General features: G+C 36.2%; 1 protein-coding gene across 10 annotated transcripts; it reads left to right on the top strand.

The window, feature by feature from the left end:
- On the top strand, positions 1-24,885 carry CREM (cAMP responsive element modulator). Of its 10 annotated transcripts, none has more exons than XM_081933519.1 (8): positions 1-179; positions 4,020-4,140; positions 5,885-6,031; positions 8,602-8,699; positions 8,816-8,958; positions 10,349-10,537; positions 21,037-21,193; positions 23,794-24,365. In XM_081933519.1, the coding sequence occupies exons 2-8, from the start codon at positions 4,024-4,026 to the stop codon at positions 23,936-23,938; spliced, it is 996 nt and encodes a 331-aa protein (XP_081789645.1). In that variant the 5' UTR covers positions 1-179; positions 4,020-4,023; the 3' UTR covers positions 23,939-24,365. The 10 variants fall into 10 exon arrangements, with proteins under 10 accessions (XP_081789645.1, XP_081789644.1, XP_081789642.1 ...); XM_081933518.1 differs by lacking the exon at positions 1-179 and adding an exon at positions 2,482-2,610 and having other exon boundaries at positions 24,227-24,881; XM_081933516.1 differs by lacking the exon at positions 1-179 and adding an exon at positions 2,482-2,610.
- Positions 24,886-25,463: the final 578 nt, after the last annotated feature.

The following is a 25,463-nucleotide window of genomic DNA, read 5'->3' on the forward strand; positions in this document are numbered from 1 at the left end:
CTTATTCTTTGCACAGGCCTTGGAAAGCTGGGCAGCAACGGCGCCGGCCGCCATTTCCCTCGCCCCCTGCGGTGACGGCGGGGCGGCATCAGCACTGACGTGAGGCGACGCGCGGGCTCGCCCGGCCCAATCCCTCTTCCCCGCCTGCTTTTGCTGTGACGGGGGCGCCACGTACTCTGGTGAGTCGAGGAGGGGGCGGAGACACGTCGGGTGTGTGTGTTTGTGTGTGTGTGCAAGGCGGTCTGGCGTTTGGAGGCAGCGGCGGAGGGCTGGCTCTCGGGCAGGAGAAGGGGCTGGTGTCGCGGACTCGAAGAAGGGAGAGACGGGCGGGCGGGCAAGAGAGGAGCCGGGACTGTTTAAACGGGGGTCGGAGTTCGTCCTAATACCGGAGCTTAATCCGACCGGCGTACTCTTCGCCGAGAGGAAAACTTCGTCGAGTCCAGAGGGATTTGCGCATTTGCAAAGGGGGTTCTTCCTTATTTACCAATTTAGCTTTGTGGAACGTGCTGCTCTTCGGCAGCGACAATTACCACATTTAGAGACTGAGTTTAATGGAATTAGGGTGTTTAAAAAGCATAGTGCACTTTTGTATGTTTGCTTGAGTGCTCGGTCTACTTTGATCTTGTATCAAGGTGTGTAGGTTTGCAGTGCAACACTATCCTCATTCTGAAACTGGTGGCGTCCAAGCATGTGGCCAACAGTTCATAACTTCCCCCAATTAATGCTGGCCGAGCTGACAAAAGTTCTCGATCTTTGGCACCCTTATGCTGGTTAGGCGGTTGTCGCCCAAAGTGAGGAGGGCCGAGTCCCTGTCAAAGTAGCTCATTGAGTATGTTTAACTAGGGTGGGGGTTGCAAATAAAAAACATAAACAACATACAGCCAAAAATACACAAAGGACCCACAGATTAAGGAAAACAGAATAAAGTTAAATTAATCAAATCAAACTATAATCAAACCAAGATGGTATTTTGAGCAGCTTCCAGAAGGCAATGTGGGATCCAACCAGATATTGATTGGGATGCTATTCCAAAGAACTGGTGCCACTCAATAAAACCTTTTTTAAAAATATGATTACATTGTAAACATATATTTGTTTTATTTACTAGTAATAGTATCCATGCATAATTTAGCAACTTCGTTGAATCATAAATGATCCCATTCTATTTTCAGGCACGACAATACTTTCTATAAAATATTAAGTTGTACGTAGATTTCTATTGGCAACATTTTTCCTTCCCAATTAAGGAACTGTATATTTTTACAATAAAAATTCATTTCTAAGTTAAAGGATCCTCTTTATGTTAAAATACTTCTAACCTTTGCATGGGCATGTTGGAATCTAAGATCATCATTGGACTTCACTGATGTTCCATAGGTCGGTCTGGGTATCTGTATTAACTGCATGTGTTTTCTTACCTGGGCAAATGAGCATGCAATATTTACCAAATATGCCAAAAGGTTTAGTGGTCAATTGCTGAGTTGCAAGCATTTCCAAAAAGTGCTTCAGCTACTGTTTTTATAAAAGTACCTTTTTAAAAAGTTTTATTTTTTTTCTCCTCCTTTCAAAGGGTTCTCTACAACACTTACAAAATCTCCTGCATTAGCACTAGAGGTTCTCCTTTATTCCTTTTCTTTTCTACCCTAAATACTATGCAATATTGTGAACGTAGGTTGCCATAGCAATAGTTATGACATCACAAACAGAACATAACTTCATTGCAAGATTCACTAGAAGAGCGTGGTCTGGAGAAGGAAGAAGTTCTTTTTTAAAAAATTCAATCATGAGCAAGTGTAGCAAAAAACAGCATGCCAGAATTAATATAAGGTAGCCATTATATTTTTAGCTATCACTAGAAGATGCTTCTGCATAGCAGGCTTGTGTCCTGTATTACAGTAATAGTTTTGATAAAGGGAATGCAGCCAAGCATTTGTTACCAATCTCATTTAGAGGAAGTGTGTGAGAGTGTGGGTATATGTGTTGACTCAAGTGTTTTAAATTTGGCTTAGTTTCAGCAGTACATTATGTTTGAACTTAAATAGTAATTTTTAATCTCTTATTTGGGAGTTCGAATCTTTTTCTGGGAGATGCTGAATAAATTACAGCAGCATGGATTTATATATTCAGAATATATTTATCTAGTTTTACAAGTACCAAGAAGAGATTAACTCTACCATTCTAATGGAATGCATCTCATTACATAGGCCTTACACACACACAAAACCCCATGTCTATTTTTAAAGTAGAATTGTGGAAGTGAAATGGATTCGATAATATATCAAGCATTTTTTCATATATAAAATGGAGCCTCACATATTGTATTAAGTAATTTGTAATTACTTAATTGGTATGAAATAAGCAAATGAAGCTTTTTTATAGATTGAAAATAGGGAGTGCTTTAGATTTTGAGAAATAGGAATGCAAGTTTGACACATGAATTTAAGCAGCAGTAAAACTACGGCCAATCTTATGTCTTAAGCTGTCAATTCCTACAACTCCACAGCCAATTTAGTAATTGACTATGCTGACTGGGAATTATGGGAGTCAAAAGACCAGCACATCTGGAGTTTGGCTGCGTTAGATGCTACATTTGACTTGTAACATGTGGAGGTAAGCTTCAACCATATTTAAAAAAACGGTGGGGTGAAATACTATGAACAGTTGTTAACAAAGATGTAGCCCAAATGAAGTTCTAATATGTGAGAGAATCTACAATGAAGATCACTATGACAAACAGGAATGATTTAGAGTACAACTTAAAACAATATTGCAGAAGCTAAAGTGAATATCTATCATTTGAGTGGTTTGTGCATATATACAATTCCTGGAATCATAAGTTATAACAATTGCTTGTGAATGAAATGATATCTCTCTTTGGCTGAAAGTATTATATTAACTATCTAAATATTCTTTCGTTGGCATCCAACTAGCATTCTGCAGTGATTTTTATCATTCTGGACCTTAGCTATTTTCTATAATTTGACAGAAAGTGATTTTTTTTCTACTTTGAAAGTACAGTAATATAAAACATGCCAGGAGTATAAACCAGATATACAGTGTAAATAAAAATAGGAATTTAAAATGGATTTGGTCAAACAGCAGCCAAAAACCCCTTGTTCATAGTTCTACCTGATTCCAAGAAATAATAGTTTCAATTTTGGTTCCACATCTCTTAAGTTTGAAAGTATGTTGTAGTGATAAGTTACTCTGTCATTCTCAGCCAAGCCTTCTACATTAACTGATGCTTCCTCTATAAACTGCTTTCCCAGAAATAAATGTTTGCTGCCAAAGTTTGTATTGACTTCTAAATAACAAACCATTGATACAATGAATACAACAAAAAAGCAATAATAGGATCTCGCAGGCAGCAATATTCTAAATGCAACTAATTCATATCTACAATATTTCAGATCAATTTTGTAATTATATCAACTTTTTAAAAGAAGTGTCTAAATGTGCATTATAACATTTCTAAGAATTTTTTAATACTTGGCAAAAAATGGCACTTAATTGCTTATCAAAACACAAAACAAAAAACAATTATTGCTTAAACTAAAATGAAGCTCCAATGAACAATAAAAATGTGATGAAATTGGGCTGTGCTGCATCTCAAAGAATACATCTTGCCTCAATTATAAGATTGTGCCTGGAAGATGTTTCTTCTAGGGAAGAAAAATAAGGTCTCAGCTTTCTGCAAAGTTTAAGTCACCTTTCTTTAACCTCCAGATGTGATAGATGCAACTCACATACTTCTCTGTCTAAATGCTTAATCGAGACTCCCATTATCCACAGCCTTCATGTTCAGTGCTTATTGAAACTACGGTTATAGTTCCACGTAATATATTGAAGCAAGTTAGCTAGATAGAATATACCGGACACATCCATGGAAACAGTTGACTCTTATATTCATGCACATTTATAAGTTACAAAGTTATTGTGGTATATTTTATGTAACAGAATTTGAAATAAACAAATGAGCAGAAAAGTTACTGAATATTTCATATCTCCCTTGCATTTAGACAAATGACCATGGAAACAGTTGAACCACAAGATGGCAGTGCAACAGACTCTGTTACAGAAAGTGATTCTGCTAACATGCAATCCTCAATAGGCCAAAATCAGATCTCCACTATAGCTCAAGTAATATGAAATGTTCTGTTTATTTTTTTCAACACTATTATTCATTGATAATATAAAGAGTAATATGAAATCATTGCTATGTTGGTATTGAGAAAAAACTCTCTGGACTTACTCTAGGTTTTGAGTAGCACTTTTGCTCGGTATACAAATGGATATTTACAGAATCCAATAGTATTAGTCATTTTTAAAAGCAGAAATTCTTACCAATATAAACAATCTTATAAAGCCTTAAACAGCCTGGGAATAAGTTTGGTCTGCATAAGTTAGGTGAGAAAGGACCATAGTGATAACTTTAAAATCTTCCTAAGATGCAAAGGAATACTTGGGGCATAAATCAGCTGTTTGGTGACTGGCAAAAGGGTAACAGCACAAGAGCTGGAAGTGATGTTGAGACCCTTAGGTAGTTAGACATGCTTGGTAGCCTGTTTTCCGGGGCAAGAGCAAGTGTATTGACTTTGAAAATGCCAGTGGGCCATCCAAAGTTGTTTGTTGAACTGAATGTTTTACAGAGATGGGTGAGTTTTATTCCACATATAATTAACCTGGCATGAGGTCACCTTTGGAGCTCTTTGTAGTAAAGCAGTTGCCTACAAAGACAGGAGTCTCCTTAGTTATGACATCCTGCTTACAGAAATCCTTCCTTATGGGGATAAACCATCTTCTTCCGATTCAGCTCATGCCATTCTATACCCATGTCATGTTTAAGAGTCAGCAGCTCCTGCACACAAGCTTTTTTTTCAATTGTTAAAACATTTCATTTTTCCCTGCAATGAAGTATCCGTGAACATGTAGCTTGGCATAATTTCTAAAGCAGCAATGTAGTAATACCCAAAACTATTTTGGCTTTTAAATATTAGGGGATCAGAAAATAATTTGCAATCAGTATTTTTTGGACTCAGATTTATTTTAATTCCAGCAGCCTCAAAATACATGTTTTAAATCTGTAAATGAAAGAGGAAGGAGGGAGTAAAAGTATATGTCTTAGAAACAGGTTCTAAACTTTTAAACATGATGACATATTAAATTATAAGAAAGGGGCATTCTTATGTGCTGCTATCAAGTATATCTGGCTGATGCTAAAAATTAAATAGAAGCTACTAACATATTGAGCTGTCAACTTTTTCATATGCTTTGACAACATTCAGATACAATTATTGTCATGCAACTCTAAAATATTACTGAGACAATCATAATACATTGTTAATATTAATAAATATTAAGATAGCATAGTAAATCCCTGTTTCAAAGTGGAATTAAACCGAGAAGCTTGTGGCTGTTTTTGGCAAATTGTTACTTCTCAGCCTTCTGTTGTTAAAATTGACATGATCTTGCAATGGTGCAGAAGAATAACACTAGTAACTTTGTAGAAAGATACGATATAGCTGTCTTACGAAAACAGTTGTATCTTGGGCAAAATTCTACCCAATTGTATCTTATGTGAGACTGCATTTTCTTTTGCTTGAAAGAAAGAGGTTACTTTTTAAATAATAACATCTCTGATAATAATGCTTAGTGAATAATGCTCATAATAGGAAAGCAGAAGTACCACCCAGATATTTCATCTGCTTTTCAATTCCATAAAATTGCCAGTATAAGCCAAAATATGTTTTTGTATTATAAAAGAGCCTATTCTGCGTTAAAGATGGAAACATAAGTGAAGCCTAAGGATTACTTTGTCTGATAATGAATGTTGAGAGCTAGCTACTTAAGCTGTTTTCATGGTATGCTTTATTTATCTCAATAGGTTTCTGTAGCAGGATCAACAACTGGAAGAGGATCTCCCTCTGTAACTGTAGTGCAGTTCCCTTCTGGTCAAACTGTCCACGTACAGGGAGTGATTCAAGCTACACAGTCTTCGGTAATTCAATCACCACAGTTGCAATCTGTTCAGGTTAGTTGTGTCCCCTTTATTAACGTTTCCTTGGTTTAATGGACTATTTATTTTTTGTGCCAACACAAGAGTGAACAGAAGATCCCATATTAATGCCGGGGGATAAGTGTATTTATTTCTCTAGTTGCCAACATAATACTAGTGGATGCACTTTTTTAAAATTTGTAATGCTTTGACCCTAAACTTTTGTTTCTAGCTCAAAGAAGTGCTTTGAACTCAAAACGTGCCAATTATAGGTTTCAAACATCTGCTTCAAAACATGCATCGAATGTTTTGAATTTAGAATGGTGTTATTCAAAGCATTTTGCATGCCTCTAATTGATATCATGCTTCAGGTTCCTTTTTAAAAATATGATAACTACAAATCAGAAGAGACTGTTAGGTAGTTCCTTTTCTATCTTTTTTCCTAAATGGACAGCATTTTATTAATACTTTAAGTAATCCATATCTAATTGAACAAACTGCAGAAAATAATGTGTTCATGTAGAGATTGATGAGATTGTCAAAAAGCATTCAGTTTTGCTTTCTTTATAAAATATGTTTTAGTTCTCTTGGTTCTGGACAGGTGTTCAGCATCTGAAGGACAGTTAGTAAACATTGTAGTAAGTACTTTTGATGTCAATATTTTACACCTTCATAGTATCCCTCGCTCACGTGTCTACCATTAATCCTTGACTTACGACACAAAAATTGGGCAAACATTTTCCAAAATCTTCAGTGTAGCCAGGGATTGCTACTATTGCTAATATTAAATCACAGTTAAATTATGAATACTGGCATTAGATGCTAGGATATAAATAGAACTTGTGCGGGATGAGAATTGCAAAAATGAGCAGGAAATATTTGGAGGACAGGAAGATGAATAGGAATCTGTAGAGAGAAGATAATGATAAGGAAAAGCAACATTTTAACTAAAATTGTTCTTGATCTATACAGGTGGTCCTTGACTTAACAATAATCACCTCCACCAAAGCTACTTAGGATCTGGTTTTGAAATTACAATCACTGCAGCACCCCTGTGGTCTTTGGCCCTTAAAACCAATCACAGATGCTGAAGAGCTTTGCCCCACCTTTTGCAACACCCCCCCCCCCCCCAAATCCTATCCCCACAAGCCTTGGCCTACTTCCCACATGCTCTTTCCCATTCCTGCCATGAATCACTTATCTTTTACTATAGATCTCCTTTTGGAAGTTCTGCAGCTCAGGTTGGGGCAGTAGCTGCTCTGTCCCCCTGTGTCTGTAGGCAGCATGCCCGTGTTCCAGAAGCAATTACCATTTTCATAGTGGTAAATTGCGGTGCTCCCTTCTGGAACAGAGGAATATGGCCTAGGGATGGAGCAATTTGCTCTTCTCAGCACTTGCAAGCCTGCTGCTTAGCAAGTGAGTTGGCTGTGCTTGCCTTCATTGCATTGAAGCCTGCTGCTCACTTTCATGGTCCCTAAGCCTGCTGTGTGCAAATCTGCTGCTGGGCTGCTGCATTGGTCATTAGGTGAGAGTATCACATGGGCACTTCATTTAACGGCTGTCAATACTTTCAGCCATAATGGGGCAGCCTCCATTACAATCACTGGTCTATGATTACCTGTAATTTGTTACCCTGTGTGTTCTTTTAATTTCTCATCTTTAAAAACTCTCGAGCAATTACCATTGGATTCTGGAATTAATGTAATCTGGCTTCTTTTGTAATTCTGTTTCATGCCTAGCCATTAATAACCCTGCTGTCTTGGTTAGATGTCTATAGTCAGGTTTGACATAGTAAATCAAAATGTGGATTACTCATTGGTTTTGTTACTGTGAATTGTGCTATGGTTGGTACAATTGATAACAATGGTTTCTTTCATGGGATAGGCTTGTTTTGAACTCTAAGTCTAAACCAAACTGGTATATTTGTGTGTTTGTGTGTTTGTGTGCGGGCACGCTCATGACGCATTAATCAGGCCTATTTACTCATCTACTTCAAAATTTAACTTCTAAAACTTTTCTAGCATTGTTGACTATGTTTTATCTCCCTCACTCTTCCTTTGCTTTCCTGCTACTCTATTCAATCTTTTCTACTGGTCCTTCCCACCTCCCCCTCATTCCATGAAACTTGGTTGTCACTGCCATTTCTGCCCTTCAGGCTCGGTCTGTCTGTCTGTCTGTCTGTCTGTCTCTCTCTCTCTGTCTCTGTGTGTGTGTGTGTGTTCATAGAAAAATTGATACAGTTCATAGAATAGGTAAATTTTTCTTTGCTGTCATAGCAAGAATATAGAAGAATTGTGGACAGAACTGTGAATGAGATTTGAAACAAGTCAAGCATACAATCAGTTCTTGAATATGTTCTTCAAAACTACTCCATCTGTTTGTACTTTATAAGAGTCTGTTAAATTTGCAAAACAGTGTTCTAGCAATCAAAAATTGTTTGTATTACAGTGGGATAGAAATGAAATGTGAATAAAATTCCATGTAATAGATTATTAACATTAGATCCGGACTCAATACAGTGAAAATGGCTGACTATTGCACAGAGTTTCAGGCAACAAACTTTCTAGAATTGCAAGCTTACTAAATTTTTGTTTTTGAAAAATTAGGTAGCGCCAGCTACAAATGCAGATGAATCTACAGAATCCGAGGTGGTAATTGATTCTCAGAAGCGGAGGGAGATACTTTCAAGGAGGCCTTCGTATCGGTAAGCTCTGCCCTAATACAAACGTTTTTTATGTTTATTTATGCCATTTCACTCTTTCACAGCATAGGTCAGCATCTTTAAACATATTTCTTTAAATATTTATTTATTTCTGGCAGAAAAATTCTGAATGAGCTTTCTTCTGATGCACCTGGCGTTGCTAAGATTGAAGAAGGAAAACCAGAGGAAGAAGGAGCACCCTCTGGAATTCCTGCCATGGCCGTGCCAACCAGCCTTTATCAAACTAGCACCGGGCAGTACAGTAGGTCTTCTGTAACATTAGCCTACCTGTTTAATAATCTATTGTTCTTAAAAAGAAAGTTTACAGTTGTAAAAAGCAACAAAATTAAGTAACAATTGATAGGGGGGGAAAGAAAACTGTTCTTTTAAGCTTTGGAACCTGGATGCAGCTTTTCTTGTTATTATTTATTTTAATAATCTCGTAGATGGGTTACTACTTAAATAATCTTTGATATGCAATATTCTTTTGGGGTTTTTTTTCATCTTTTTACTGATGTTCCTTCATGCATTTAGTTTTAGAACCTTTGGTCAGAGACTATGGAACATAAGACATACACACCTGTGTAGTTATCTCTCATAAAGATATATATATTTTGACAGCATTTTGTGATTAAAATGTAATCCCAAAACAGGCTAGAGACCCGTATTTTTCAAATGTGGCAACTTTTAAGAGGTATGAACTTCAGCTTGCAGAATTCATACTGACTGGGGAATTCTGGGAGTAGACACCCACACATCTTAAAAGTTGCCAAGCATTGCAAGTTTGTTTAAAGCTGAACTATTCTAGGCTATAATAATTATGCAATTGAATGTGTATTTGGAAAAACTGACCTAGTCTTTATAGCATGTTTTGGCTGTCAGGTTTTTCGGTGAGTGTCTAAAGAGTGTCCCTTTATAATCAGAAACTCGGCATTTCCTAACATATCATGTTTGTTACAAGGTATTCCTCAATTTATGACCCAATTGGGTTGATCCTTAAGAGAGGTGCTTCTTAAGTAAATCACATCTGATTTTATAACCTATTTTTCCTCCAATTGTTAAACAAATCATTGCAGTTGTTAAGTGAATCACATATCATTAAGTGAATCTTGTTACAAATTCGATCTGCAATTAGCTTTTGGAAGCTCATTGGGAAAGTTGCAAATGATGATTAAATGCTCTCAGGGCACTGCAACTGTTGTAAATACATGATGGTTACGAATCATTCAAATTTTAATTGCGGAGACCAGTTGCAAATCACTTTTTCCCCTGTGCTGCCGTAACCTTGAATGGCCATTAAGTGAATGTTCGCAAGTTGAGGTCTACCTGTACAACTTTTTCGTAAAAAAAAACAGTAGTGGTTATATAGTTTTAAACAGAGTGTATGTTAATAAACGGTGAGTTAAAACAAAAACATAAGTAGGGTGGAAGAGAGGGAAACTGGCCTCCCACAGAATATTGTGTTGCCCTCAGTAATAGGCATTGTGAGTCAGTTTTGTAGACTGGTGTATGTGTGTGTGTGTGTACACAGTTTCGTACTGGATACTGGTCATTCATATCATCCTGCCCTTAAACACACTTTGGGAGCAACTAAATTAAAGTGTTTTCATCTCTATTGCTGATGTCTTACATAGTATTTATTTTTTATTTAGTTGCTATAGCCCAAGGTGGAACCATCCAGATTTCCAATCCAGCATCTGACGGTGTTCAAGGACTACAAACATTAACTATGACAAATTCAGGAGCTCCTCAACCTGGTGCTACGATTGTACAGTATGCAGCTCAAACACCTGATGGCACTCAACAGTTCTTCGTACCTGGGAGTCAGGTTGTTGTCCAAGGTAAAATGTTCATTTTTTTAATTAAACAGATAACTATGTTATGTTTTCAACTTCTGTTGCTTGCTTCTCTATTCTTAACTGGGTTGTAACCAAAAAAAATCTACTGCAAATGGTAAAAGAGCCATTTTACCATTTGCCGTAGTGTGGTGATAAAAGCAGTGGGAGACCTGGTTTGTAATCTGTTCTCAGCCTCAGACTCCTACTGAGTGAGCTTGGGGCAATCACACTTTCTGTGCCTAACCTACTTCATAGGGTAGTTGGAAAAACTGGAAAGAGGGAATGCTACCTATTCCTTGCTGAGCTTCTGGCTGTAAGTTTAACAAAGAAGTAACACTGCTTGACAAAAAATTATTACACAAAAATAAGGCATTCAAGGAATTAGTCACTTAGAGAATAATGCATTTCTTGTTGGGAAGACACCATTATTGATGTATCTCTTATCTAGGCATATCTAGAGATATTCCATAAAATGGGACTTCCTTCAGTCATAATTTATTCTTCCTAGTGGTGAATAAGTTTGAAGGAACATCTCTGAAGTAAATCTTAGAACCTGGAGAAGTTCTTACGTTAATGATATTGTACATCAAGGCAAAAAAAGACTCCTATCTTATTTCTGTTTTATTGATTATGTGAAATTATGGAAAGAGTTGATAATGTAATCAGTTGGGAGAAAAAAATCTGCAAGAATATAGGTAACAGACCTGTGCAGAAAGTTTAAACCAGAAAATAAATTAGGAGTCTATGTAGGCATGCATGAAGAGCTTTTCAAGAACATTTAACAGCAGTTCTTCAAGACTCAGCCGTGTTTAGGAACTATGTCATGATCTTGGGAAAAGACAACTTTGATTTAAAATATTTCTGACAGGACTGCATATTGCACTAACGTGTATTCTGAATTACATTTTCCCCTTCCAGTCCTGATTCTGCCCATCCTTCATGGACTAATAAGGTTAAATGGAAGAAGATCTAGTTTAAAATATTGAGTGCAGAAAGTGTGACATTCCTAATGATGTGTTCCACATGTTTTTCATCTTTACAGTAAAATATACTGATTTTGGTTTAGTGTTCCAACTCATGGGCTTTGGGCAATTTTTTTTTATAAAATTGAAAAAATAGTTTGAGATTCACTGTTTTAGGAATACAGGTAATCCTCAATTTACAACAGTTCATTTAGTGGCTGTTCAATGTTACAACGGTGCTGAAAAAAGTGAGTTTCATACTTATGACTGCTGCAGCATTCCCACGTGATTTACATTGGGATATTTGACATCTGACACACATTTATGATGGTTGCAATGTCCCGGGATCATATGATCCCTTTTTGTGACCTTCTGACAAGCAAAGCAAAGATTTGCTTAACAACCATTTTACTAATTTAACAATGCAGTGAATCATTTAACAATGGTAAGAAAAGTCGTAAAGTGGGGCAAAACCCACTTAACAAATTTCTCACTTAATGTACTGTATTTTTCAGAGTATAAGACGTACCTTTTTTCCTCAAAAAAGAGGCTGAAAATCTGGGTGCGTTTTATACATCGAATACACCATTTTGTGCCTCCCAAAACCCCACTCCTTCACAAAAATGGCCGTGCATAGCTTTATGGAGGCTTTCAGAGAGTTCCTGGGGGCTGGGGAGAGCAGAAATGAGCAAACAATGGGCTGTTTCACCCCCCGCCCAGCCTCCAGCAGCACTCTATAAGTCTCCATAAGGCTATGCATGCAATTTTTTTTTTGACAAAAAACGCCCGTTTTTTGCTCGTTTTTGTCCCCCCTCCCAGGAGCACTCTGCAAGCCCCCCCAAGGCTATTCATGCCTTTTATTTGAAAAAAACGAGCCTGTTTTCACGAAAAACAGGCCGGTTTTGGGAGGTTTGCAGAGTGCAAAAGCTTTTTTTCCCCTTTCGGAAAGCTCTTTAGTTATAGTGATTGATGAGAATTACATTGATCAAGTGCTGTGCAAGCAGAAACAAATCTTAGGTGCTGCAGGTTGTCAGCGATTTCCTTCTCCAGCACATGGATAAATATACCTGGAAACATCTACCTACCTACCTACCTACCTACCTACTTACCTACCTACCTACTCTACCTAACTACCTACTGTGTATCTCTCTCTCTCTCTCTCTCTCTCCCTCTACCTACCTACCTACTCAATCTCTATCTATCTACCTACTGTATTTCTCTCTCTCTCTCTCTATCCCTCTACCTACCTACCTACTCTCTCTCTCCCTACCGACTGTATTTCTCTCTCTCCATCCCTCTACCTACCTGCTTACCTACCTACTCTCTCTCCCTCTCCCTACCTATCTCTTTCTCTCTGTCTGTCTGTCTGTCTCTCTCTATTCCTTTATCTACCTACTTAACTACTCTCTCTCCCTACCTACCTACTGTATTTCTCTCTCTTTCTCTCCCTTTCTCTACCTACCTACTTTTTTAAAAAAATTGCCTCTTCAAAACCTTGGTGTGTCTTATACTCCGGTGCGTCTTATACTCTGAAAAATATGGTAAATTATGGCCTCAATTGTGGTCGTAAATTGAATGCTACTTGTACATCACATATTGCACACAATTGAGGCAGATGTATGTTCCAACACTTACGGTTTTTTATAAAGCTCTCTAGCAACTTTGATTATACCTACTGGTATAGGTTATATATTTATAATACTTTCATACATTTTATGGGTTAGTTCTAATCTTGAACATTTTATTAATAATTGATGTTTAGATTTTTGTGAAGTTAGCATTAGGAGAGTATAATCAGTTTTAGCACTAAAGCTAAGATTGAGTGCTATTGTGAATATTTGCAAGGACATTATTGTTACAGAAACCTTCTGTGAATGGTGGCTAAGACTTTTGTGTGAGTTGTTGCACAGAATAATTACAAGCTCAGTAAATGAGTTTTTTTTTAATGGATTCTTTTTAAAATGGAACAATCATTACTGTGATTCCAATGGTTATGGCTGGCATATCTGTATTCACTTCCTGAGATGTTTTGCTAATGAAATAGTGGATTAGACTTGATGCAAAGCAGGTTTGGTTGTAACAGCAGGGCTGAGCCTAGAATGTGAAAGGCTGGAAGTCTCCAGCCTTTGGTTTTTCTCAAAAACACTATGCATATACACATCCCAGCCATGCTTCTGCTTTGGTGAAATCACTTGCTAGTTACTGCTACCAACTTCTATCCCAATCGCCACATGGGGGAGAGAGAGGACTTCCACAGTCTACACTTTACTGGCTATAATGAATGAAGCTATAGAAATCAATCCTCTGGTTTTGGTAGATAGATCAACCTCACAGGATATAAATAAGGGGAAAAAAACTTTATAGAAAAAAGGGGAAAGAGAAATGTTATTATTTCTTTTGAATAATTGTGTGCAAAGATTTAGTGATAGATAAAATACAGAGCTGCAAAAATGAGAGAGCATCTTAATCTTCTATATAAAGGAAAATATAAAGTTATGACCGATAAGATATTAGAAACAAGAAGTTTCGAGGTTGCATAAAAACACACCAAAACTGAGCTTATATAGAAGCATTAGATTCCAAAGACGACAAATTAGGCTTAAATATCCGCAGTCAGTAATCGTAACACTGCACCTATACCTAAACAGCTTTTACCTATGCAAGACAGCTGTTTTTTATACAACACATTTCCCTCTCAGTCCTTTCTTGATTTTCTTTCCAATCCCTGAGGATTCCAGTTAGCTGAATCTGAGGCTGTTGGAGAGATGAAGAGTTTCCTGTTTGTCTTTCAAATCTTGGTTCCCCTTTAAAAAATCTATATATATATTTCTCTTAGGCAAATGAAATTAATGAATGGTGATAGAAACTCAGATGTGACTGTCAATGAATGTGGGATGAGGTGATGGGAATGAAGGGGTTGCTTGCTCTTTCCCTACAAGGGTAAATGAGTACCCTTGAGCAAAGTAAACTGTTTTTTTAAATCCAGTAATAGAGAAATTATTTTGTGGAGGTGTTCCCCCCACCCCCTTTGTTTATACATTTCTTTGGATTAGGGTTAGGTTTTTAAATTGCACATGATGAAGTAGTTTCCTGAGGAATATCATTGACAAATAATCAAGATACCTGTATACGATTTAGTGATCCAGAAAAGCATGTCTCCAAATACCAGTTACCAGTTGGTAACAGTTATTACCAGTTTGAAATAACTGTGTTCATATTGTAGAAGAATCTACTTGAGGATGCTAGATTATACTTGCATTTGATCTAGTTTTATAATGCTCTTTAGCTGTTCTTAGCCTAGTGCAGGCAACCTTGGTCAAAAAACTGAAATTAATTACAGAGCTCAATGTATGACTTTTTGCAGTTCAGACTATTTTTGAGGATTATTGTGGAGATGAAATTAAGAAGACTTTGGGATAGCCGACAGTGTTAAAGAAAAGATAGGATTTGTCGATAGTGATGATGATAATAAATCACAAAATAGAAAGAGTTGCAAATGGAAATAGAATGACTGTGACAAAGAATGCAAAAGAAAAGGAAAGGAAAGATAGTAGTAATGGGTGCAATCCCAAAACATCTGGAGCACCACTTGAACACTACTAGCATTGGCAGTATCACCATCAGTCAATTGAAAAAGTCAGCTTTACTAAGAACAGCTTGCATCCTAGGATGATGCCTTTAAGAGCATCAAGCAACATCTACCTATCCCAGGTTCTTTGAGACGTACTCAACAGGTAGATAAAACTGCCAAATCCAGTTGAACATCAAGCTGATTGTGCAATCAACCACAGTCAATAATAGTGGTTGGTACTATTGTAGTTTTCACTGTTGTTAAATTAAGATAAGGAAGAAAACTGTTTCATCTGGGGTTCCCGAAATGTTTTGGGGTTGGGTTGCAGTATTGTTTAAAGTGCAGCTTCCAGACTAACTTATTTTGAAAAGTGTTTGCAGAGATTTCCTTCTTTGCTGCAAATTAATCTGGCATGTTTGATCTTTGGTTGATTCCCTTCATTTGTGGTTGTTTTTAATATATTGAAAAAGAAAGGAAAACTGAAAATGCCAAAGCAGTTATTTGCAAGTTAGTCTCCCACTCCCCCAGTTCCTGTTTCAAAGGGCTGTTCCAGTGAGAAAGAACATTAATGACGAGGTAGGCTAGTGAGGTCATTCTGATGTCAGTCCTTGAAGCTTGTAATCCTGCACATGTTTGCTTGTTTGGAAAATTTTCTATTCAGTTGGTGGCAGACGTGAAGCCTTTGAGTACGAACTGCTGGTCATGGCTGTAACCAGAGATGAAACTGGTAGGTGGTAGTATGATTCTTTCCAAAGAAAGGATTCAGGCTGGGGTGCGGCAATTCTGTTTTCTTCAGTGAGATGTTTGACAGCACAGACGTAAACAGGTTCATCACAGCTCTCCCTGTTTCGCCAAGAATTATTGATGGGCAGCCCTTGGTTGCTACTTATTTTTATAGTGCATGATAAAATGTTAATTAGGGAGTGAAATATTTTAGGGTGAACCAATTGCTGTTTGTTTAAAAATTGTTTTTTCTTGCAATGTCAGTGTGGAATATTTGTTTTTTCTTTAGTAGTGAAGACTTCACTTAACTTTTGCAGTCATTAGCCAGGTAGTGTGAAAAATCAGCAACTTATCTTTCTTGATGTTTTTATTTAAACTTTGATGTGAATAAAAGATCACTTGTGAGGCTTCTGTTAGCAGGAATCTTGTGGCAGTGTGTGCTTTGTTCAGCTCAGCAGTTACTCCGTTGGCATTCATTTAGACAGATCACTACGGCAGTAATAGGGACTTGAGTCTAACAAACCTTTGACGGATTGTTCGTTATCTTATCCACCCCCCCTTTGAAAGTGGTCTGTTCCACAGCTAATCAAGTTCAAAGGGCTGACGTCACTAGATTTCCTGGAATCATGTTTCAGTGGCGGAGCTGGAAAACTTAAACTCCACAAACAACACCTACATTGACGTCAGCCGCAAGTCATGCTGTGATTTAGTCAGTTCCTTTCTGCTTCAGCTAGAACTGCTGGCACATTTTATAGTTTTATTCTGTAGCCCACTCTCCTGATCTCTTGAGCTAAGTAAATCTGGTTTGTGTGTTTTGTGTTATTTATCCCACTGCTCTCAGCTATTCCTAAAGACCTTGGGTTGGTTGAGCAAAGAACTAGGAGCTGTGCAACAGGCTTTTGAGAAAAGTTTATAATCCTTCTGGTAAGATACTGCCTTAGAAGGGGAGGAGAAAGAAAGGGGTGTAACAGTATTCTTCCTAATATGTAGTCAGTCAAGTTCTGCTCAGCAGAAAGATCTTTAGAATTGATCTGTGATGTAAAGCTTCGTATAACTTTTGAATAGGCTCCTTGTCTGTCTGTGTCTTATAGAATAACACAAGCAGCATGTTTATTGTGGCATAAACTTCTCTAAAGTCCACCAATGAATTTGGCTGTAGTCTATTAAGGAAGCCCATGACAGCTTATCCTACCAACAAATTTGAGAGCTTTAAGGTGAATCAAAATTCCTTGTTTCTTTTTTTCATACCTGTCAGACCTGTCACTTTTGTAGAATAGAATTGTTTAACCTCTTTAAAATATCTTAATTGTTTTCCTGGTTAGACAGTGTCATCAATGCACCAAATTCATGAGCATGAATTTGGGCAAACTCTGGGAGATATTAGAGAATAGGGGACCTGGCACGCTATGGTCCATGGAGTTGTGAAGAGTTGGACACAGCAATGGAATAAGAACAAAAACAAATATTTTTCCTTGACTTGATAAGTATAAATGTCATGTAATATCTAAATAGTGATTCATAATTTTTTAATGACATTTATGCTGAAACAATAAAAAAGTGTCATAAATGTTGTAAGATAGCCATATCAGAGGGTTGGGGTGGGGGATCCACAATAATACATAATATTTTTATGGATGTACACAAAGAGTATAAAAGCAGAATTCTGTATGCCAAGCAAAACAATAGAAAAGGAATAGGAGACAGTAAGAGTAAACAGGATATGAATAAAAAGTCTATCAAATTTGTAATATGTTCAGAAGTTAATAGAATTCAGTTTTTCAGTTTGACAGTGATGAACATCGTAAAAATGGGAAAATCCATATTTGAAAATGATGGAATGATAGTGTTTTGGATCAGAATTCTAGGATTATTGAAATATGTAAAATAATTGCTAGGATTAGATTTTGAGTTTTCATCCGAGGACCTGCAACATAAGTATCTAAATGTGTTCTTTACAAAACGGTAAATCAATCATAAATATTTATTAAAAAGGCCAGATTATATATATTATACAGATTGCATATTCAAGAGGATTGAGAAGTATGATAGAAGGGATTGGACTATTCAGTCTATGAATGACAACAGAAGATCATTTTGATACCTCTAATTGATAAAACATGGAATTATGATTATTTCAGCAAAAATGTTATTTTGTGACTATTGGAAACATGAGTCTTTTTAGAAAAGAAATTGTTAAAATATGTTAATCTAATTACCTGAGATATGAATTGGTCCATAAGATGTTGTCATATATGGTTGTGGTTCCCTTTTGGACAATGATTTTTTCAGATACTAACTTTTTTGAAGGAATTGTTGATGTTTGCAGATGCTCATGTTTATAATAAATAAAATACAAATATACAAATGATTTTTTTAAAAAAGATGAGAAGTCGCCTGATTTTAATCAATGATACAGTGACCTTCAGAACCAATACTCTGTTCTGTATTTAAATAAGCATTTAATCATTTTAGGGTTTTTCCCCATTTAAAACAAAATGCAAAAATTTAAAAATACAATATGCAGATGATGTACTCTACATATTAATTATCTACTATAAAGTTCATGTGACTGTAAATCAGTCACATGAACTTTATAGTAGCTCATTAATATGTAATATCTCCCAAGCCAGCATTGCTATTAGCAAAATAATTTCAGGTTGCAGAAAAAACACTGGAACAATTATGGCAATAACCTCATTCAATTGTTTTTGCTGTCTTTAAGTGTGTCTAAATCTCAGCTAAGGTGCCATAATGTAAATATTTCAGGAATTTCATTTGTTCTACTTTCTACTTTTATGTATCTATTTAAGAAGTAGCTTTTAGCATGCAAGGATTAAAACATTACATTGTATTTTAATACTGAGTGGAGCAAAAGTTTCAGAGCAAGATGAATGTCACGGAATATCTTTTCCTGGGTGAATTAAACTATCTTTAATTCTGTTTTTAATTCACTTCAAGAAGATATAATGTACAAGATTTTATAAATTTCTTTGAATTGAATAAATCCCCACTACCAATTTAATTTGAAAGAAAGCTTGCTATTAGTTTGTTAATCCAGTAACCATGTAGACCTCACATCTCTTCACTCTGCAGATTTTTACCTATCAGAGTTGTTTCTTTTCCCAAAGTTTTCATTCATCTGTTCAAACAAATATAAGCTGATATTCCATTTAGCAATAATTTTGACTGCTCCTTACATTTGCTTACTATTTTTTTCTCAATCTCTGACAACAGTATTAACTTCCTTTTTTTGAAAACATGTTTTGAAAGTAGTTTGGGCATATTTCAGGGCTATTGAGAATATGTTTTTTCCTTTAAAAAGTCTTTGGGACTATATGGGGCCAAAATGCATTATGGGAAATAAGGATGATGGAAGCTGGAGTCATTGCTTTGTTTTATCATCTGCCCGTTCATTTTCATGAAGGAAAAGATAAATATAATTTTTGAAAGATTAAAAATAGCAAGTGGAGTTAGCGTCCTGGGCATAAAATGCGAAGAGCTGTTTGGTCATTGATAAAATCCATTGTCCCCGATTTTCTTGTATTGCACATATTTCAAGTTATGTATCGATGAAGCCAATTAGCAACAGTCAATTGACATGAAGTGCCAGAAATGGCTTCCTACTACTTGTTCTTGCATTATATGGAATATAATTTGGAAAGTGTGGCATGTTTGTTTAATTCAGGAGTCTGAGGCTGTTTCACAGATCTAGCTTCCCTTCCAGATGGCTATATGGAAAGTCTATGAATTAAAGATTTGCCTTCATTCATTATGCAGGAAGATAGTCATTTCCCATTCTCCTATAATTTGTATGATGGTTTAAAGTACATCAGTTGGATTTTAGATTCTAAATAAAATTTGCATTTATACAATACAATATCAGAGTTGGAAGGGACCTTGGAGGTCTTCTAGTCTAACCCCCTGCCTAGGCAGGAAATCCTGTACTGTTTCAGACAAATGGCTATCCAACATCTTCTTAAAAACTTCCAGTGTTGTCTTAAGTCTTAAAGACTTCCATTTGTCCTGATAGAAACTGAAATTTTGCAGCAAAATCAAGATAGGTAAGTGAGATTAGTAATTTTGTCTTTTAGTTTATAGTTTATGACCGCTGGCTTTGTTAAAGATGATTTTAGTGCCTAGGAGAAAATGCTTGGTATGCTGATCAGCACTTCTCCAGTTAAGAGTTGGCAGTGATAATGGAGCTGGTAAAGTTCGGGAGGAATTGGAGGCACTTGGCATGTTTTTCAGGGCACCAGTACTGGATTCTTATTAAAGGTGACAAAGTCTGATGGGACAGTACTTAATTTAATTAATTTTTATAAAAAGTTGGCAGACTGTGTAAGACTGCTTGGTGGGCCATATGCAGGCCATATGCAGCCTGCGGGTTATTATGTTGTGTAAGCTTGGGTTAGCTTGGGTTAGAAAGGAAGAGTCCATTGAAGAAAAGTGTAAAAATCAGTTCAGAGGAAAGAAAGGCAGTATGCATTGGGTTTATATATCCTGGCAAAAGGATGAACGGATGGGGTCTGGTGGAGATGGGAAAATGAGTAGTAAAAAATAAAACTAAATGAGAAAGCGTTTTGATCGAATCATTCATGGAAACACTTCTTAGCACTAAGCCCTATTCAACCAAGAAATTATCTTACACTGTGGCAATGAGCTCTCATTATTGTTGGAGTTCTAGATTCTGCAAATCAGAAGGGATGTGGAATAGCTCATGCTCAATTTTATTCTGCAGTTTTAACTGGGCACCTACATACGTAGCTTACTGTTTAGTTAGTGCTGAACTCTTCCTTTCTTTAAAATCATGTATTGTAATATTCAGGTACAATGAATGACTTCTATGCTTTCTCATTCCTTTGCACTTGCATGGTATCATGCTTTGTATGGATTTCTTCTCTTCCTCTATTCCTTTAAGATTAAATTATTTCTTTGAAACAAAGCAAAAGTGATGAGGAATGAAAAGACAATATTTCTCCTATCGCTTGCTTTTTCTTAATATAATTTATTCAATAGAAGCACAGATAGGCTGCTTAATTCCCATCTTCCCTTTGATAAATGTATTGTGTCCATTGTGATTTTCTGAGGACTGTTTTGTTAAACCATCCAAACATCCAAATAAAAACTGTACAAATCTTGATGGCAGATGCTACGGGAGAACATTTGTTATTTTTTGCTTGTTTGTTTTGATAATAAACACTGCCATTTTGCTTTGTATTATAATGTCTTCTTTTTTGAAATTGCAGCTGCTACAGGCGACATGCCAACTTACCAAATACGTACTCCAACCACAGCCTTACCTCAAGGAGTCGTCATGGCAGCTTCCCCAGGAACATTGCATAACCCGCAGCAGCTAGCGGAAGAAGCAACACGTAAAAGAGAACTAAGGCTTATGAAAAATAGGTACCAATTAGAATTTAAGTTGATATTATTTATTTATTTATTTCCCAGAATCAGTGGTAAGGAAATAGTAATGCTAAAAAGACTAGCACAGTACTTTAGCTACTATATCATACTATACACATTTTCCACTCAGAAAGTCTATTGTATTAATAAGAATAAAAGATTTTCTCACACACAGAAACAGATTACAATATCATACATATGGTTGTATGTCCTAATGCAGGTAATTCTCATTTATTGACAGTAATTGGGACTGGGAATGCCATTGTTAAGGGATGGTAGTGCTGATTTCTAGTGGAAGTTCCAAAAGTCCTGATTACTATATTAGGCGAACCTTAAACAGTTGTAGTGTACCATGGCCACATGATTACTATTTGTGACCACCTGCAAGCTTCTACATTGACTTCACTTGTCAATGGAGAAGCTGGCAGGATTGGCACTGAATGTCACAATGGCAGTCGTGACTATGGGATTTTGCAGTGGCATAGCAACTATGAAGATTCACTGTAAATATTCTTTGTTCAGTGCTACCCTAACTTCAAATAGTCGCGAAATGAGTAGATGTTAAATGGAGAATGCCTATACCCTGTTTCCCAGAAAATAAGACCTCCCGGATAATAAACCCAATTGGGCTTTTGAGCGCATGCGCTGAAATAAGCTCTCCCTGAAAATATTGCAACACAGCAGCAGCCATGAGGTGACCACGCTTGCCGCCTCCTGCACCTCAAAAATAATAAGACCTCTCTGAAAATAAGAGCTTATTTCGGGGGTCAAAATAAAATAAGACCCTGTCTTGTTTTTGGGAACCACAGTATTTTAAATAATGCTTTATACATCTAATTTTTATGTGCACATTCACATGAGTGTCATTTGCTTAAATAGCTAATTCTGTTTTGATTCAGTTTTACCAAAGCTGTGATTTTGTAAACTTAATAGAATAGAAGAAGGGTAAAGCTTTTTTGCAGGTCTATATTTTATTGCAGAAAATAAATTCACTGTGGAATGCCCTCTTGTATTTTGTAGTAGATTGATTTTTAAGAGCTTGGGTGCGACTTTTAGGTTGCATTTCTCATTTATTTACTAAATTTTGTACATTGTCCAGGCTAAATTATCCTTTTGCTTATTTACTTCCTGTATGTGTGTTAGTATTAATGTTGTATTCATTGTCCACTGCCAGTATTTGTGGATATTGTTGGCATGTGCTTTACTGGAAGAAGCTGAACTCTTTGTAACTAACCCCACTATTGCTTAATGTTTTCATGGTATTGCTTTTTCTCATGCCTTTTAATTTCAAATTGCTAATCCAGAAATGTCTTAGTTTTCATCTCTTGTTCTTCTCTCTTCAGGTTGTCTGGTGTCTATGGCTAGTGGCAATTAAATAATATGTAGCAGCTTATTTTTATGACATTAAGTGCATATTACCAACTAGCCAACATTTTTGCTTAGTACTTGCAGATACTTTTCTCATTCATGTAATTTTTTTAAGCTTTCCTCTTAGACTGTATTTTCTTAAAAATCCTGCCAAAGATCCTAGGAATTCTTTTAGATTAATATTCCAGGAAAAGCACTGTGAGAAATAATCTTACCTATAACAATGTACAAGGAAAAGGCTTTGAAAAACTTTGTCTTTGTGAAAATTAAATTAGGGAGAACTCCAAAATAAAATTTGTAGCTTTGAGACAAATAAGTTCAAATGTATTAATGTCATCACAGTATTCCATCTCAGTTAGGGAAATTATATTGATTTTAAACATTTTTCTTCAATGCTTTAACAAAAAGTTCCATATGGTGGCCTTTACAAAGACCTTAAAACAATAATGTATATGTAAAATATTATATAATTTAAAGAGGTAACCAATGATGATGGTCTGCTTCTTCATCTCCCACTCACAGGCTAGTGGTTTTAGAGAACTAAAAGGTCTGAAATGAGAAAAATGAACCACCAGCAGCAAGCATAAAAGTTTAAATAGTAGTTTAACTTCCCATTCATCCTTAATTATTATATTAAAGTTTAAGGCTTAAAATATAAATAATATATATTGTATTCACTTTAAATAATATTATTATTGGTTTTGATAAAAAAATGGGACAATTAACAAAACAGTTCAAACTAGCTGAAAAAAGAAGCTGAAATTTTCAAGCTGAAGAGAGAAGGTACCATGTTTTCTTTGCCAACAGTTAATTTCCTAACATTTGCAGGTATAGTCTGAGATGACTGAACTACTTGTTTAAGCATGTGGGCTTAATATGGGCTATTATGCGAACAGACATTGTGGGGGCTGTATATATTGAGCTGTTACTTTGATGCATGTTTTGTGATAGCTTCAGTTGCTTTTGTAAAGCCCTATCTCATAATCGATTTTAAAACAGCTTCCTCTCACTTCTGTGCGGTGTCTTCTGTCTGGTGTCTTCTCTCTGTCTGTTCTGCATTGTGTTCAGAGCATTGTGGCCTGATTTTATGCTGTGACTGGTGTACGGTGTACTTGATTTGGCATTACTGAGTCACTTCAGCTTTTCTGGTGTCAGAGGTTATCCTAGCTATCCAGGTTTTCTTTGCCTTGTAGCTGATTGAGTAGTCATTTGCCTTGTGTTGGTTCCAGGGAAGCCGCTCGAGAGTGCCGCAGGAAGAAGAAAGAATATGTCAAATGCCTTGAAAATCGCGTAGCTGTACTTGAAAATCAAAACAAGACTCTCATTGAGGAACTCAAGGCCCTCAAAGACCTTTATTGCCATAAAGCAGAGTAACTGGCATTTGGCCGTGGAACTTTTTACTATGAACAGTAATCAAGGCATGAGATGAAGCAATTCTACAGATTGCCAAGTGAACCTTAAGAAAGGGGCAGTATGTGGTCTTTGTGATCTTGGCTTTTCTTAGGTCTTTTTTTCTAAAAAGATGTGTGATTTCTAATCTTTGGAAAGCATCACTGTCTCCATATTGTATTGACCTTGGTCACTGCGCCATACCCATCCTACCTTATGTCAGTAGCATGTCACAAAAGCTTTTCTGTTTGCCCTTTTTACTTTTTTTTTCAGGGAAGCTGCAAAAGAATGTCGACGAAGGAAGAAAGAATATGTGAAATGTCTGGAGAGTCGTGTTGCAATGTTAGAAGTTCAAAACAAGAAACTTATAGAAGAGCTAGAAACTTTAAAAGACATTTGCTCTTCCAAGACAGATTAGTGTCGATACTGAAACTGTGAACTGAGTACAGCATGTACAAATGCTCCTGAAGAAAATGTCTAGTCAAAAGAATTATGACTTTTCCTTTCTATCATTTGTATTCTACTCCACCTCTAACATTCCTGAAACACTCTGCTGCTTTTTCTAGATTATTAAATGAAACTTCACCTCACTTTTTCTCACCCAGAAAGAGTCAAATATTTTAAAAACACAGTGTATGTCCCATGTTTTTAGAGGAAGCATGTGTAAGAGCTGCTCCTCTACCTATTTTGCATTTCTTTATATTAGTGTCCCACTTGCACAGTATTTTAAATTGATCAAAGATAATCTAACACAATAAAATGAAAACCACCCAAAGTATCTCAGGAAGATGTTATATAAACATGTGCGTTGCTATGACGTATGTGTATTAGAATACTAGTTTACAAATGAATTTATGGCATATTTTTGTATTCATTGCTTTGTGAAGAAAATATTGTATTGCTGTCACTGAGTGCCATGGTTGAAACTACTTTAAATAGAACCATGTTGCATAAACTTTGTAGTGTTTGGTATTTATTTAATCATCTATTTCATATTTTTAAAGAATAAAACTAATGGCATATGCTGTGAAATATTTTATTAGACAATTTACTGTCTCTTATATTTCACAAGCATTCTCCAGAATTGTCTATGGAGATTCTCAGTCATCCAAGTCATGATTGTTCCAAAGATATTTTTCCCCAAAAGGCAATTGGACTTCCTTGGTTTTTATTTGAGTATGTTTTGCTTCTCATCCAAGATGTTTCTGTTAAAGCTTTTTAAATCAGAACGGAAAAGGTTTTTGGGATGAGAAGCGAAACGTCTTTAAGCAAAAACCAAGAAAGTCCAGTTGCCTTTTGAAAAAAAGCACCTTGAGATTCTCCAGAATTATAGCTAACACTAATTTTAATATATATATAAAGTCTGATAATACTCAAATCTTAGACTTTTATGTTCTCGGATGAAGTGAGAATGTGCAAAATATTGATATCTTCATGTGGTATTACATGGGTTGGTGAGCTAGTCACCCAATTCTATGATATGTGTTGAGATTTTACATTGTACACATAT

This window comes from Natrix helvetica (assembly GCF_964273705.1).
Source record: "Natrix helvetica genome assembly, chromosome: Z".
In the NCBI taxonomy this organism is placed as follows: Eukaryota; Metazoa; Chordata; class Lepidosauria; order Squamata; family Natricidae; genus Natrix; species Natrix helvetica.